This window comes from Lates calcarifer, linkage group LG13 (assembly GCF_001640805.2).
Source record: "Lates calcarifer isolate ASB-BC8 linkage group LG13, TLL_Latcal_v3, whole genome shotgun sequence".
NCBI classification, from domain to species: domain Eukaryota; kingdom Metazoa; phylum Chordata; class Actinopteri; family Centropomidae; genus Lates; species Lates calcarifer.
The window spans coordinates 4859589-4874885 of NC_066845.1; the positions used below are offsets into that span (position 1 = coordinate 4859589).

General features: G+C 40.8%; 1 protein-coding gene across 1 annotated transcript in view; it reads left to right on the forward strand.

The window, feature by feature from the left end:
- Window positions 1–15127, forward strand: part of msh3 (mutS homolog 3 (E. coli)) — a 36797-nt gene extending 21670 nt beyond the window's left edge. The window contains 4 exon segments of the mRNA XM_018674214.2: window positions 3061–3247; window positions 12505–12637; window positions 12818–12986; window positions 14700–15127. Coding sequence (XP_018529730.1) covers window positions 3061–3247; window positions 12505–12637; window positions 12818–12986; window positions 14700–14781 — 571 coding nt within the window. The 3' untranslated portion in view covers window positions 14782–15127.
- The last annotated feature ends 170 nt before the right edge of the window (window positions 15128–15297 follow it).

The window sequence follows — 15297 nt, forward strand, 5'->3', positions numbered from 1 at the left end:
GGCTCCCCTCCCATCAGAGAATGCAGAGATTTTTTTTTTGGTGGGGGGGGGGGGGCAGAAATGTGGCTAATATCTAGAGAGACTGTGGTGAGTGTTTTGGTGCCAACAGGTCTCTGTGTAACATCATCACCGAAGAGTGTGGTGCAATATGTTGTGCATGTGGAAAAATGCGGTATCCTGAATTGATTCATTTGGTCCTCTGAGTTTGTATTGAGCCACAGTATCAGAGAGCCTGTGCCATCTTGTAGGTGGAATATGGGGCTGGTCAGGCCTTTAGTTTTCTATAGAACCCGGAGGTTTAAATCACGCTCAGGTCAGACAAATCTAAGGAGAACTCAAAATAACTGGCAATATATAGATATAATTAGGCCACATGTTAACATGTTTACATTGATCCTTTGTTATGGCACTGTATGTAGATACAAAGCTTCATTCTTTGTGTGGATCCCTGTTAGCAGGGGGCGGGATCGCATGAAATGATTATAAGAAGTGACTTAAATTTTAAATCACAATGGAACTGTTGTGCAGAAGAAATGTAACAAACAATAAAGTTATCTGCTTTTACAACATCAAAAAACAAAAAGATTTATATTATGTATATGTATTTGTTTTCCTGTGGATAAAATATGTGATGATTCTGTTAAAGTGAAGTCTAATAGCAGAAATTTCAGACATCAGCAGTAAACATCAGGTTTTGTAACAGTCAGCCAGTTTCATATCAAACAGCAGAAGTTTATTTGTAGACTATATTTCATACTGAGACAAATCCAAACATCGTAGATTGATGATACAGAGTGTAACACTGTCTGTGGATTTTTTTTCTTTTACACTCCTTAGGATGTCAGCTTTCATTGATTGCTGAGGCAACACTGTCACTTTGGAGATAGATTTCTTACTTTGGAAGTTTTGTGTCATACAGTCATGATTATACAGTAATTCCTTTTCTTGTGTTTGTGTTTTCTTGTGTTCTGTGTGTTTTTTGCTTTGTGGTTGTGCTTGATTTTTGACTTTCTGCCAAACAACTGATCGTGCTGTATTAAAAATGTGAGTGAAAGCAGCCTTCTCGTCAATCAAACTAAGAGGAATATGGTTATAAAATAAGAAAATAAGACCACCAAGCAAAAAATGGGATCCACAAGTGTCAGATAAACACTTGAAATGTGGCTAAACATGTTTTCTGGAGAGGTGTGAGGTGATGATAAATGGAGTCTATTTTCAGAATCAGTTTGTTTGGCGGGAAGAAGGGACTAAATGAGACCAGCAGGACACCCAGCTGGTGGGGTGTTGTTGTGTTTCCGCTGTGCATCCCCTCATCAGTGGACAGACATGGCGCTTCTGTCTTTTTTCATCTGACTCTGTCGCTGCTCCCTGCCATGCAGTATAGATCCGATTGTCATAATTTCCCCGGAGTCTCAGACATGCACGCACACACACACACACGTCATAAATGGCTAATGAAATGCAGCAGCATGCCTGCCACACCCCTCTCTTATATGGCGTGTGGTGTAACCATAGTAACTCATAGTTCTGCAGGGTCCTGTTGGTGGTTCATTGATAGGTATTATGCTGACGGTCAATCAAGACAGGAAAAGACAGATTTAGGGGTGAGAAGCACTGACTGGCAGAGAGATGTGGCATCTGTGATCCAGCTGGAGTCGAGTTTTTATCAGATGAGTCACTGCTCTGTCTGTCAGTCTGTATCAGAGCATCAGAGGAGCTCTCAAACTGGCTGTGAGGCTTGTGAAGAATTCAACATGTTGTCACATTATCTCTGTAAGCAGCACAAATCTATTGACATGTACTCAACAGGTGGCAACAACAGTTGTGTTCAAGGTATTTTTGTTCCACTGTTTCTCATTTTTTCCTCAGGCAACAGTGTAAAATCACCACTCATTACTTTCAGGTAAAATGTGTTTGTCAATACATTCATTACATGCGTTCTAGACAGTGTGTTGTTTCTCATGACACATTGGGCCTCATGCAAGAACGTTTTTCTCCTCTTATTCTCTCTGAAGTGAACAAACTTGATGAGGGCTTGAAATTAGATTTAACAATCCATTTTGACCCCTCCACAGTATCACCCACATCTGGCAGCAGCTGGTTGACTTCCCTCTTTTTCCTCCAATCTAAAAAAGATTTTTTAAAAAGTGTCTCTCTTGCTTTCATCCTCATCCCCTGTTTCAGTTTCACTCTATTTTTGTCTTTTCTTGGTGCATGAACAACACTCCTGGAAGGGGACCTTGTAGGAGCAGGTTCACTGTTAGAAACATGGCTGAATCTGTATTTGTGGATGGTTTTGGGGGGTTTCTGGAGGAGCAACAGCAGTTTGTGTATTATCTCAGTGTGAGATCAAATCATTTAGAGACGTAGTATCCCAAATTTATATGTAATTTTATAGTTGAAACAGGAACACCATGAACATGACTTGTGAACTCTTCCAGTGATAAATTATTCCCTAACCAAAATGATTACTTACATGCACACAATTATTGTGTTAATGCATTTTATTTCTTGATGGAGTCCGGCTTTCAATCATTTAGACGAATAAAAATGTTGACCCATGTGAGCACAGTGTAGATGTGGTGACGTGAAAGACAGGAGCATTAAGCACACCTGTGGGTGCAGTGTCACCCTCTGCAGACATATGCAAAGTATGCTGCACACCCACACAGTCAGCCTCTCTCTAAGGGAAGGATAAACACAGATTCACAGTGTTACTGCAGAGAGACAATGAATGGCTCCAGGTTCACTTTCATTCATAAAGTCATGATTTCATATGTAAACATTTGTTGTTGGTCCTGTCAGTTGGAACAGTGAAGTCAGTGCCTGGCACTTTGCTGCTCACCTACTGTAGAGCAAAAATTGGTTGGAGTCCATCGCGTAGTCAGCCACGTCTCTCAGCAACGTCACAGCAACAATTTATAACTCCATGATAATCTGACACAGTCACCATCTCAAAACACAAAAACTGTTTTGCAGTCTGATGTCAGCATAACTTTCTTTCACCTTATTAAATTCAACCTCTGCCCTCTCTTTTTTTTTTCTCTGACTGGTTACCAGGATGGGGGCCTCAGATAACATCTACAAAGGGCGCAGTACATTCATGGAAGAGCTGACTGAAGCCTCAGAGATAATTTCCCGCGCAACTGAACGTTCATTGGTCATCCTTGATGAACTGGGACGGGGCACGAGCACCCATGATGGGATTGCCATCGCCTATGCCACCCTGGAGTACTTCATCAGAGATGTAAGTGTGTATTCGTGTGTGTTAGTGAATGAACACACCACTGATGACGTGGACATTAGACAGATTTAAATATTTAAAAAGGGAAAGAAAAAGAGATGAGAAATGAGGACAAAGGCACTGATGGGACATTTGGGGCATGTAACTTTTAGTGTAGCTGCTGAGTTACCAATAACATGAAATACATGCTTGTCAGACTCTTCTTATTGCTAAATCCACAAGCATTATGTGATCTTGAAGCCAGCTCAATTAGCCATCTAGAGAGGTTTATGCATGTGTCTGTTTGTGTGCATGCAAGTGTTGATTGATTGATTGCAGGTGCTTGTGTGCTCCCTGCACACTGCCACGATCGGTTCTTTTGCAGAGCGAAATGAGCCACCAGAGAGGCCTCGGCAGCAGAGCAGCTTCTGGAAACGGAGCGGAATTGCGGAAGAGCTTGATCTATAGTGCTAATATACTATTAGAGAGCAGGATGCATTTATAAAGGAGAAGAAAAAAGAGAGCGAGTGACACTTAGATACCTAACAGTTGAAGGGATGTATGTTGTACTGCGGCAGGCCTCATTTTATCCTCATGAAACACCCACACAATCAAGGCTGATGACAGGCTGTCCAATGTCCACCTTTGGACTTTACACTTACAAGGGATATGTGTCCATATGCGTTGCCGCCATTTCTTAATGACATGTTTCCCTGAGGCTGTCGTTAAAATGATGTGTATGGAAAGCAGAAAGGTGCAATTTTAGCCAAAGGGAGGAGGAGAGCAGCTCAGAGGCAATGGTTCACTGAAGAGAAGAGACAGAGCTGGAGATATACTGGGCTTTTCAGCTTCAGCTTCAGTACTTGGAATCAGTATTCCTATGAGGGAGACTGTGTGTGTGTGTATGTGTGTGTGTGTGTGTGTGTGTGTGTGTGTGTGTGTGTGTGTGTGTGTGTGTTCTGCTGGGATTATATGAACTGGCACAGTCAAGAGCCCTTTGGGTGTTACACAATGTTGCGTATCTCCAGTTTGACAGAACAGATGACTGGTACCCTAAGAGACCAGGAGAGAGGCTGTTTGTGTTGGTAAAGGGGCGGGGGGGTATCAATACCAACTTTGGCAGGTTAATCGCTGTTTCCTTGTGGAGAACTTATTGTGCAGTGCTTCAATGTACCAATTTGTGTTGAACAAACAAATCAATACTGTAAGCACAGAAGACTGATTATTACAGTTTGACATAGGCTGCGTGCTCGAGGTCGTGGCATCAGTTTGGAGACACAGCTGTTACTTGTCTCAGCAGTTTGCACTCAGAATCTTTTATTCTGTATAATGCAGACTAATGGAGAATGAACAGGGAGCCTCATGTTTCTTCAATGTTTTCTAATCAGCGTGTCAAATGAGATCATTACCATATGGATTTGGATATGTACCTCCGTTGTTAGGCGTTTCATTAAAGGCGCCAAGTAGTGTGAATGTTTTATTTATTATATGCAGTTAATTAGTGTAGAGACAGACTTTGTGTTTCTTTGTGATGAATTTGTTTGACTTGGGATCTGAGGCCCTTTAAACATGTGACATTTACATACCCATTGACTGTGTGGGTAGTCATTGCTGTGTTGAGGCAGGATGTTCACAGTAGAACAATTAATCTTACCATCAAACATGACAGTAACAGTAAGTGACAGTAAATTTAAACAACCACGCATAAAATTAAATCATCTGAAAAATGAAGGTTAAATTCAATTCAAATCTGTTTAAGGCTGCACTAATAACTGTTTTATTGTATTAACAATGAATAAAGTGACCAGTGTAATGTCTATAGTAATAGACCTACAGAGGTTTATCACCTGATTCTGCAGTCCCCCTCAGCTCTATGGAACCTTTTAGACCATTTTCAATCCTAGTTTTGGTTGTAGGACCCACAAACTCTGCAGCAACAGGCAGCTGGTTTCATTAAAAAAGTTTTGATACACTGACTATGCACCAGATGGGACACAGACAAAGTTAGAGGCTAGCTGGTTAATAAAATGAAGCATTTACAAGTTGCTGCGAAAGAGCCAGATGTTCTTCTGAGAAGTTTGTGAAGACCAAAAACAGAGGTATAAAAGGACAATAAATGTTGGACTTGAATTCGTCAGGTTTACAAAGTGGAGTGGATGAAAAAAATATGAATAAAATAAATTAAAAGCAATATAAGTGATAAGTCGATGCTGCCAATATAAGAGTCAAGTTCTACATTTGGTTGTAGTCTGCAAGACATACACATACACAGCACAGAGGTCTTTTGTTATTAACGGTTGGGTGGCATGTGTGTGGTATTAGCGCTCTCCATGTTGTAGCTTTTCTGGAGGATTTAGCAACTCAGATGGTCAGCACTGACCATAGGGAGCGGGTATTTAATCTTGCACTTGAGGAACTTTGTTTTGCTGGCTGTTGTGGATTAGCACACCACCACCTGTTTAGCTGACAGTCAGTGGACTACACAGACCACTGAATCTGAATATGGGCCTCCTGGTGGTTGTGAAAGGATGAGCCTCGTGGTGCAGCTCCCACAGTGACAGATACCTTTGATGTGTTTCTGGAGTTTTAAACCATTAAAGCGTACTTAATCGCTTTGTACCTTATGGGTAATCAAAGCTGTGTCCAATCTATGAGAGCTGGTATTTTGGTGCTTGTTTATTTTCTGTTTTCCAAGACATTAGTCAAAAAGCTCCAAATTGCCCCAAGTTACCCCTGTTCAAATATAGATGAATAAACATTTATCTTTGAAAACCTCCTTCCAGTTTTTATGTTTTGCCAGTTCCACATTAATCTTTGGACAGAATCTTGAAGTTATGTAATTCTGCTGGAGAACGTAGACTGAAAATGTGTAAGTAGCAGCTAATGCAGTAGGGAGCTGCTGCTGGCAGGAGGAGGGAGCTCTCTAACTACCTGTTGTATAACAGCATTGATTTGTTAGAAAAGCCTTGCTATTAAAGGAAAGACAAATAAAAGAGCACAAAACGAGTTTTGCTTTGCTACAGCGAAAGGCCTCCTCAGTACAGGCAGACCTGCAGAGCCTTTCATGCTCACTCCTCTTCCTCCCACTCTTCCCCCTCCTCCTCTGCCTCGACCCCCCTCCTCCTCACCAGACTCAACTGTTGGCGTCAAAAGTCAAGACTACTCTTCCTTTGACTCGGTTGTTATAGTAACACACCTTCCCCTGTCCCCCAACACTCACCTGAGAGGTAGTTAAGAATGTAGATGGGTTTCATAACATCGCTCAATAAAAGAGACAGCCTTGGTGCAGGTAGAAAAAAAAGAAACAGGAAAGCAGAGGAGAGAGGATCGCTAAAACTAGGAGTTGCTTCCGCTAGAAGTTGCTGGATTTTTTGTGATGAAATCACGACCAGCATGAGCTCGGTTCAGTACATGTTTATCTAATTCAATTCCCCTCTCACTGTGATGTGTGAAGTACCTCATACTGTCCTCTTCTTTAGCCATTACTCACTCTCAGACTCACTTGGACTCTCACTTTTATTCACACTAACAGCAGGTCCTGCCATTAGCTTCACACTAAGCTTAGCACTACACATTGCTCTCCACTCGTACCGTGACTCAGATTTGCATGTTACTGTGCAAGCATTGTAATACTGCACTGTAATAGTAGGGAGCATCAGGCCCAGCTTTACACTTGGACTCACAGAACTCACCAAAGCTCACTTTTGGCTGTGCACTAATGGGTGTATTTCCAGTAGAATGTATTGTTCCATGTGGGCGTAAATGGTCTGATGTGCTCACGCTGATGCGCAAAGCTCCTACGAAGACCCACATGTGCTCCACTGCACTCTGAGCTGCTCTGTGCCTGCACTGTACTCATACACATGGATAAGATGCTTGTCTGTTTTTCTCTCATCTCACTGTGATTGCATTCTTTTGTTGAAATTTCTAGCAAACTTGATTGTGCAGATTATGTTAGAGGATTCATTGCATTCCAAACATAGTTTAGAGCAGTGGTAGCCAACATGTGGCTCGAGACCCCAGAGAGAGTCGCAGGATAAAAACTGGAAGGGCAGCAAGACGATGCAAAGGAAGGAAAACAATATCTCTGTTACAAAATTATGTTTAATCACAGACCAAAAATTCTGTGACCACTGCTTTAGAGTAAGAGCTTGTCCTAACAGTGATTACGTTTCTAGAGAACTCAAGTTAGATGGAGCCTAAAACACAGGTTTAGTGTAACTCAAGTACCCAGAGACATTTAGAGATCACAGACTCAATTGGACTTGAATTTGTTCATTTGTTAGCATAAAACAATATCAAACATTTAAATCTGCCCAAGTCCAGCGTGAAAGTCCTCAAATTGCTCAACTAACACTTTTAAACCCAGAGCTATGAAATGCACAATCAGACCAAACAGCAGAAGCAGCAAATCTAAGCAGCAAATCTAAATCTAACAAATGTTCAGTGTATTTTGTTGAACAATAATTTAACCAGTAATAAATTGACTGGTCTTTTCAGCACTAGATTTGTGATTCTGATGTGGATTTTACTAATTGTGTGTTTTAATGTAATATTTCAACTGTAATTTCATTGATCAGTTTTAACTAAATGTGTGAGATTTAACTAAATCCCTCTACGTTGTTATCCAAATACTCCTCCACACTTTGTTTAGTGTGCGTACAAGTTAAGTTCTGGTCTATTGCAAAACAGAAGAATAGAAGAAGTTCTTTTAATGCTGGCACGGACAGGAACACAGCTTGCTTGAATTCGTTTCAGAACTTACTTGAAAATTCACACTCTCTTTTTCACTGAGTGTCGTGTGGCAGGTGTTGTTGAAAAAGTGCAAGTACTCTGAATCAGAATCTGTTCTATGCAGGATTTTTATGTCCTTATGTCTGCTGCCTTAATAACAAACTGTAATTGAGACAGAGATGAGCATCCTGTTCCCAGTCAGTAAGGTGAAATAAATTTGCTATATGTGTCCAGCTAAATGTCAGGTGTGAAAAAAAAAAGGCAAGTCATATCTTTGAATCTTGAAGAACTCTGAACAGCACTAATCGAGACCTCCACACAGGCAAATGTTGACTGACCAACAACACTTGATGTTGCAATAAAAATATTTTTTCATCATCTCAACATCCGTCATCAAAAATTTGGTATTCAGGTGTTAGTCACAGTTTCTGCATCTCTTGCTGGTACATTGTCAACTGACCATAAAACTTTGGTTTTGCAACAATTTGTCAACAAATAAAAGCTTGCGTGAATTCACGTTTGGATAAAGATCTGTAAGCAGACATTGATGTGTAAAATTTGCGGAGTCCCCCTTTAAGCGATTTATGCAACTACAGTATACAAAGTTAAACATTTCATAAATAGTTTCATAAATAGAGTTAACATGAACCAGACCAGAATTAAATGCAACAATGAACTGTTATTTTTCCTGGATTTGGACCAAATGACCGAACTATAAGTGTGAAGGTGCAGTAAAGCACTGGTCTATGCAGATATCTTAAACAGTCAGTCCTTACTGTTACTGTGCTGTGGATGGTACAAAAAAAGCCACAGGCATTTTGTAACAAGTATTTCCGTTTAAACGAAAGGCAGAACATGACCTAAAGGAGAGGTCATCGCCTGTGCACCTGTCACTGACCCTGGCTCAAGTAATTTAGGCCATTGAGAGAAAAAGGTTGACTTGCAGCCAAAGTCAGAGGTCAATAACACATGCATGCTTCATTTCTTTCTTTCTCTCTCTCTCTCTCTCCTCCTCTCTCTCTCTCTTCTCTCACACACACACACACAGCACCTCAGTGAGAACCTTGTTAGTTGTGAGGTGAGAACACAAAGGGTGTTGACTTGAGTTAGAATCGGATTTGTGTCTAATTGGGCAGAGAGAAGTAACAAGATTGAAAGACAGCAGTAGTGGTGTTGACACCTGTAGCCTTTTCTGCAGGATCAGGATCAGCATGTCATTATAAAACCGCTCTACAGGTGTACAGTGAGACAGACACCAGTTGGGAGCTCAAAACCTATCAGAGATATATTCTAGGAGAAGAAGAGGTGGACAAGGTGACACAATGCAGAGAAAGTGCTATCTGTGGCATGTGGCAGTCTGTGAGATGTATTTGAACCATCATGTCTAGTGAGACGAACACACAGCTTGTCCCATCTGGACATGGCCTCCTTAAAGTTTGACCGGTCCAAACTTCCTTCCACGTGTTTATAAATATGCAGCAGATTTTAGTTTATATTATGGGTGGATATTTATAGATGTTTTTTTAAGACCCAGACACCCGTTCTCATAGTCAGAGAGGCTGAGAACTGTTCCTTGCATCTCCCCCTTTTTTTCTGTCTCCTAGTTGTATATTTTGTCTACATCATGGTCCTCTTAGAGGATTGGGAAATTTAAGATCAGAGTAAGGGCTACTTTCAACCAAAATCCATCTAGATCTTCAGTTGTGTTTCTTTTAGGGCTGCAACTAAAAAAGCTGCACTAATCAGTACTTCTAAATTAACATCAGATCAAATGATGACGTGGCAAACCTGCACAGAATTATCAGATGACAGTTCTCCACCAGTCTATGGAGTCATTTTAGTGTCTTCAGCTCGTTGTTGTGGTTTTCTGGCCTGCAACTCTTCTTCAGTTGATTTATTTTTTGATCAACTGACCAATTAGTTAGTTTATGAAAGATCAAAGATAATAAAAAACCACTGAGTAGCAGTTTCCAGAACTCCAGAAACAGCTAATTGGATTGTTACTTGATAATGACTGAAACGATTATTTGGTCATCAAAATTGCCTGTGACTAATCGATTAATTGGCTAATTGTTTTGACACTAATTTCATCAGATCGTCCAGCTCTGCAGAACGAGGCTGTCAGCGCACCCTGGGGTGATCTGGTAATGAGCTGCCATTAGCACCTAATCAGACCATTATCCAGGCTGCAGCCTCCCTCTGCCACGCTCCAATTGTTTTTACCTTTCAGTGTAGGTGGACAGGAATGATTGAAGTAGCTCGTGTGTGAGTGTGTGTGATTATGAATGTATTTTAGTAGGCACAGGTCTGTGTATCTCAGTTGGAAACGTGGGAGTGACCCTGCACGTCTCTCTCAGAGGGAGGTATTACCAGTGACATGTGACCTTTCTTAGACCGAGCGGTTAGCAGGCCGATCCTGCAGCCGCCTGTCTGCTGTGATGATGTAAGACTCAGGCCTGCTCCACCGTGAGAATGCCTATTCAATTTGTTGTAATTACAGTCGTCATTGGACTTAATGATCATTAATATTAGCATTTTGGGGATTTTTAATGCGGCATTAGTAACTGTGTTTCAGCAGTTTGTTCACACTGTCAAAACACAGTATGTGGGAGAAGATATTTTCACAGCATTTTGCACTCCCTACTCCATTTACATGACTAGGTCGTTAAAGTAAGCAGGAAAAGGAAATGCATTTGTTTTAGTGAAGAGCTCTTAGCAGCTGTCCTGAGAGTGCAGCGCTGAGAGGAAAATGTTTGTGCATGCATTTGACAGAGAGGCTGAGTGAATGAGTGCATGCGCCACTCGTTTTTTTTTTTTTTTAGGTTGATTTTGTCTTAACCTTAATGCCAGAGTTCAGTCATGTAGCCTTTGGGTGGCTCCCAGGCCCGACAGAGATTAAAGAATAGCAGGATGAGGTGAAGTGCCTCCACTTGGCTGAATCTGTCTCCAGAGCCTAAAAAGCAGAGTGTGGTGTTCACAGTGAAAGGCAGAAAAACGGGGCTTGATTGACTGCAGAAATCCTTAATAGAAAGGAAAAAACAAAAGAAGTAAATGAACTGATGCAGGGAAAAAGTGACACAATGCAGTATTTATGTGTTTATATCAGTATATTCATAAAGCATGTCTTCATGTATTGGCTCAGCACACTGCAGGGTACAGAGGCAGTTAAGTAACACTGGGCCAAAGCACAGTAGATGTAGATGCTCTGCTCTTTGTTTTTCAGCTTCTACTTTTACTTAGTTGTGGTTACACAGCATTACATAATGCAACATTTGTTATGCTACCTCCCCATTTGGTATATGTATTACTTTATCTCTCTTCTTTGTCGCTTGTCTTTCTGTCCTTTTTCTTTTGTATAAGGATTAAAAAGTAGTGAAAAAAAACATTTGAAGGACGAAGAAAAATATTTTGTAAGAAAAAATCAAGAGCCAAATCTTTACTGGGAATATGAATCATACAGTTTTAGTGAGGTTAAAGATACAAGGCAATTTTTAAAAATATTTTTGAAGGGCTGTAAAAGTGAGTTTCTATGGGGAAAAGGTTCCTTTATAGAGAAGTTAGATTCACCAGTGTGACGGTTTGTCAGTCAGACTGAAATACCTATTTGAAGGGTTGCCAATAAGTGTGATCTCCTGACTTTTACCTTTAGCACCACTAGCAGGTTGATATTTGTGGTTTTTGGTGAAATGCCTCGACAAATACTGGCTGGATTTCCTTCAGGCCTTCACGTCCCTATCAGGATGAATTTTAATAACTACAATGATGCTATAACTTCTAATCTGTCAGCCTTAGCGGTACTTTGTGTGTAGGCATGACTGTGACTTTGTCTTGTTTTTTTTGCATTTAATGTTTCAGGCTTGTTTATCAGAATGTCTCTGTTTCTTTATTGTATTTTTTTGGACTCTGGCTTATTGATTCTCATATGTGATCATCATTCTGTCGGCATAACCTCTTTACACCTGGTAAGAAAATGTGGTCTGCCTAAGGATGTGTTAAGCAGATAATGACAAATACAACAGCAAAATCTCAGCATGTACTTCAGTTTTTATATGGTTTTCTTGTCTGCAGTCTGTGATCAGATCTTTTTTCACAGGCACTATGCAAAGCTGGTGAGTAGGTGGGAAGGCGGCAGTTCTATTGTCAGTAAAACTAAACATGGCAGGTGGAGGGTCAGCACAAGTGACGTTACTGTATAGCCTGTACTTTTCTTACTTTTACCTACCAGAGAGATGTATTCCACAACTGTAAAAAACAAAAAAAAAAACAACCAACAGAAGTGACAAGCTTCTTCTCTGGCAGGCTGGTGCAGAGCAATGACTGCAGTGATGACATTCCTGCCTGCAGCTATGCTGTTTTCTACCCCTCGTCTGGATATTTTGTTACCAATGTGAGCACAGTGTACTGATTCTATTCACACCTGACTGACCCTGTTTAGCACTTTTCCTGATCCTTAACATTTTGATACCAGGTGTAAAAAGCTGAGGAGCTGCCAGGGACCTTGCGCACTAGATTATTCTAGATGTTAACTCTCTCTTTTCTTTTCCTAGGTGAAAGCCCTAACCCTGTTTGTGACCCATTATCCTCCTCTGTGTGAGCTGGAGCGGGCCTATCCTGCACATGTGTCTAACTACCACATGGCTTTCCTACTCAATGAACCTGACATCGCTGCTGACACTGATGGTATGTGTGGGAATTTTTGTGCACATGTGAAAATGCTTCAATGTATATGGGGTTTGACTGATGCCTTGCAGTTTAAATTTAGAACAATCTTAACTCTGGCAATTTCTGAGTAATTATCTCTTGGCACTTTGTTGAGATTTTAACATGTATATTTATATATGTGTGTGTATATGGTGACAGATGGAGAGGTTCAGCCAGAGTTCATCACCTTCCTCTACCAGCTAACTGAAGGAGCTGCAGGGCGGAGCTACGGCCTGAATGTCGCCCGATTGGCTGACATCCCGGATCCTATACTTCACACTGCTGCTCGTAAAGCCAGAGAACTGGAGAACATGGTCAACGCCAGGAGGTACCACAAACACACATACTCACCCTAATTTCGTGAGGGGGCGCTCCACTAATTTACACGTGTAGATCTGTTTACTAGTCAACTCAGCCTGAGTTTGGTCTGAAACCCGTCTGACACAGAACTCTACAAAGTTGCATTATGGGGAATGTAGGCTCCAGTGTTTTTGGAGCTTGACCCATATTAAAGACTAAAAGTCAGGATATCTCAGCTTCTGCTGCTTTGATTTCAATCATTCTTTTTTAAATCCGTTTCTCACAAGTGGCCCAACTTTATAGAAGTTTAATACTAAATCGCTGGAGTACCCAGCAGAATATCTGGTTCCTGTGTTTTTGAAGAGTTTCTTGAAAATTGTTAAGCACGAATGGAGCCTGACAACTGAAAACTAGGAGTCAAATGTGTGTCATGAAAAAATAAAAGCAGCTCCACCAACGCTAGATCAAATTTTTATTTAAGCTTTAACACTCAAATAAACTTGATTTCATACTTGTGATAACACATCTGAACCAGAAAATGCACCAGTATTTCTGGAAAATCAGGCAGGGCACAGATTAACAGAGCGACACAGAGTTTGTTTCACCTGATGACATAAAGGAGTTTTGCAGAGGAGACAGTGACACCCACGAGCAGGTGTATGACAGAAACTTCTAAGGTTTGAAAATCCTGTTTACTTCAAAAAATGTTTTATTGTCAGTTTCATTTTAGATGTTCTTGGAAACTTCTCACGTCGTCTCAAATGGATGCAGCCATTGCCATTTGATTTTCTCGACAGCCACTCATCCGATCGACTTAAAACAAGAAAAACGGGTGTTTTTTTTTTTTTTTGTCAGTGTCGGGTGTGAAGTTGTTTGGATGATACTCTCAAGAAAGCTGCAAGCTGGATTATCACACGTGGAGCAATCAGCCCTTACCGACATATTGAACAGACACTGCAACTAAAAGGCTGTTTTAATTTATATAAATGTGCTGAAAGTATTGATTAAATCTAGGAGAAATGCTTGAACAGCTTTTGTTAAATTTTTGTCATGGCATATTTTCTCCCAGGGGCTCCAAATCTTTTTTCCCTTGGCTAACTTGTTTTCCAAGTATTCAGAAGAATGGAGTGTACGCTGATAGGGAAAGGAAGAGTTTTTTACTGCTGATGTAGAAACATTTTTCTATTATGGATGAGCCGCACACTGCCAGGCAGAGAGGTTCCTCTTACAAGTGAGTTAGGAAGTGGAAATATGGCTAATTCTCAGTTTTATGCTGTCAAAGCATCAGCATATTGCACTTCAAATACAGACTTCTGTCTCTATAAATTTGTACACGGCATCTCCCTGCCCTGTAACAGACAGCCTGCTGGGGGTTGAGTGCTGCTTAGACTCTTCCTAAATAATCCTCACCATATGAAATATCTGTCAGCACACACACAAACACACACACACACACACACACACACACACACACACACACACACACACAGAGCCATAACTCTCTGTCAGCATAATCCTCCCTATATGAAATGTTTGTCCTTTGTTGGAGTGAAGCCACGCTGAGTACACAATAATCGTACACAGAGGAGCTGAGCTGCTGGTCGAAGGTTAAGAACAGGGATTTTATTGTAGATGTGTGTGAGACTACAATGTGTTAGGGCTCTACACATACGGGCTATGTGAGGATACACAATTGTTTTGTATAAGCAACATCTCGGTGTCTCTGTCTCCGTCTTTCCAGGAAGAATAAGAAGCTTCTCTCAGATCTTTGGAGCGTCTCGGACAGATCGTCCCTCGTGGAGTGGCTGCAGTCAAACTCTTGACATCGCAACACCATGAGAACACACACATGGAGAAGAGAGAACATAGCTATCAGTGATCGAGCACGCTTAGAGGAGAATATACATGCTCACAGAAGTAAAAACTTGTTTCAGAAAGGACTCAGATTTGATAGAGTGGAACAGTTGTTGCTGCTCTTGTTAATCATGTGTGTGTGTTGGTGCATGAGAAGGATTTTAACCACCTCAGGTTCTGGTTATCACCATCATCTGTACTGTAACATAATTGTCAAACCATTAATTAATACCAACTAATCAGGATTCTACCTTCCACACTTAATGTGACATCAGTGTTTTTGCTGGTTGAATAAAGAAAAAAAGACAAACTTGTCACACTTGCTGCTCTTTGACCTTCAAAGAGTACTCCACCAATTCAGCACTGGACTACTGTAACATTGTCTGAGCCACGGTTGGACAGTTAAAAAACAAAACAAAACAAAACAAACAAACAAAAAAAAAAAAAAAAAAATGCCACATAGCCAGAAATGTCATCTTTTTTAT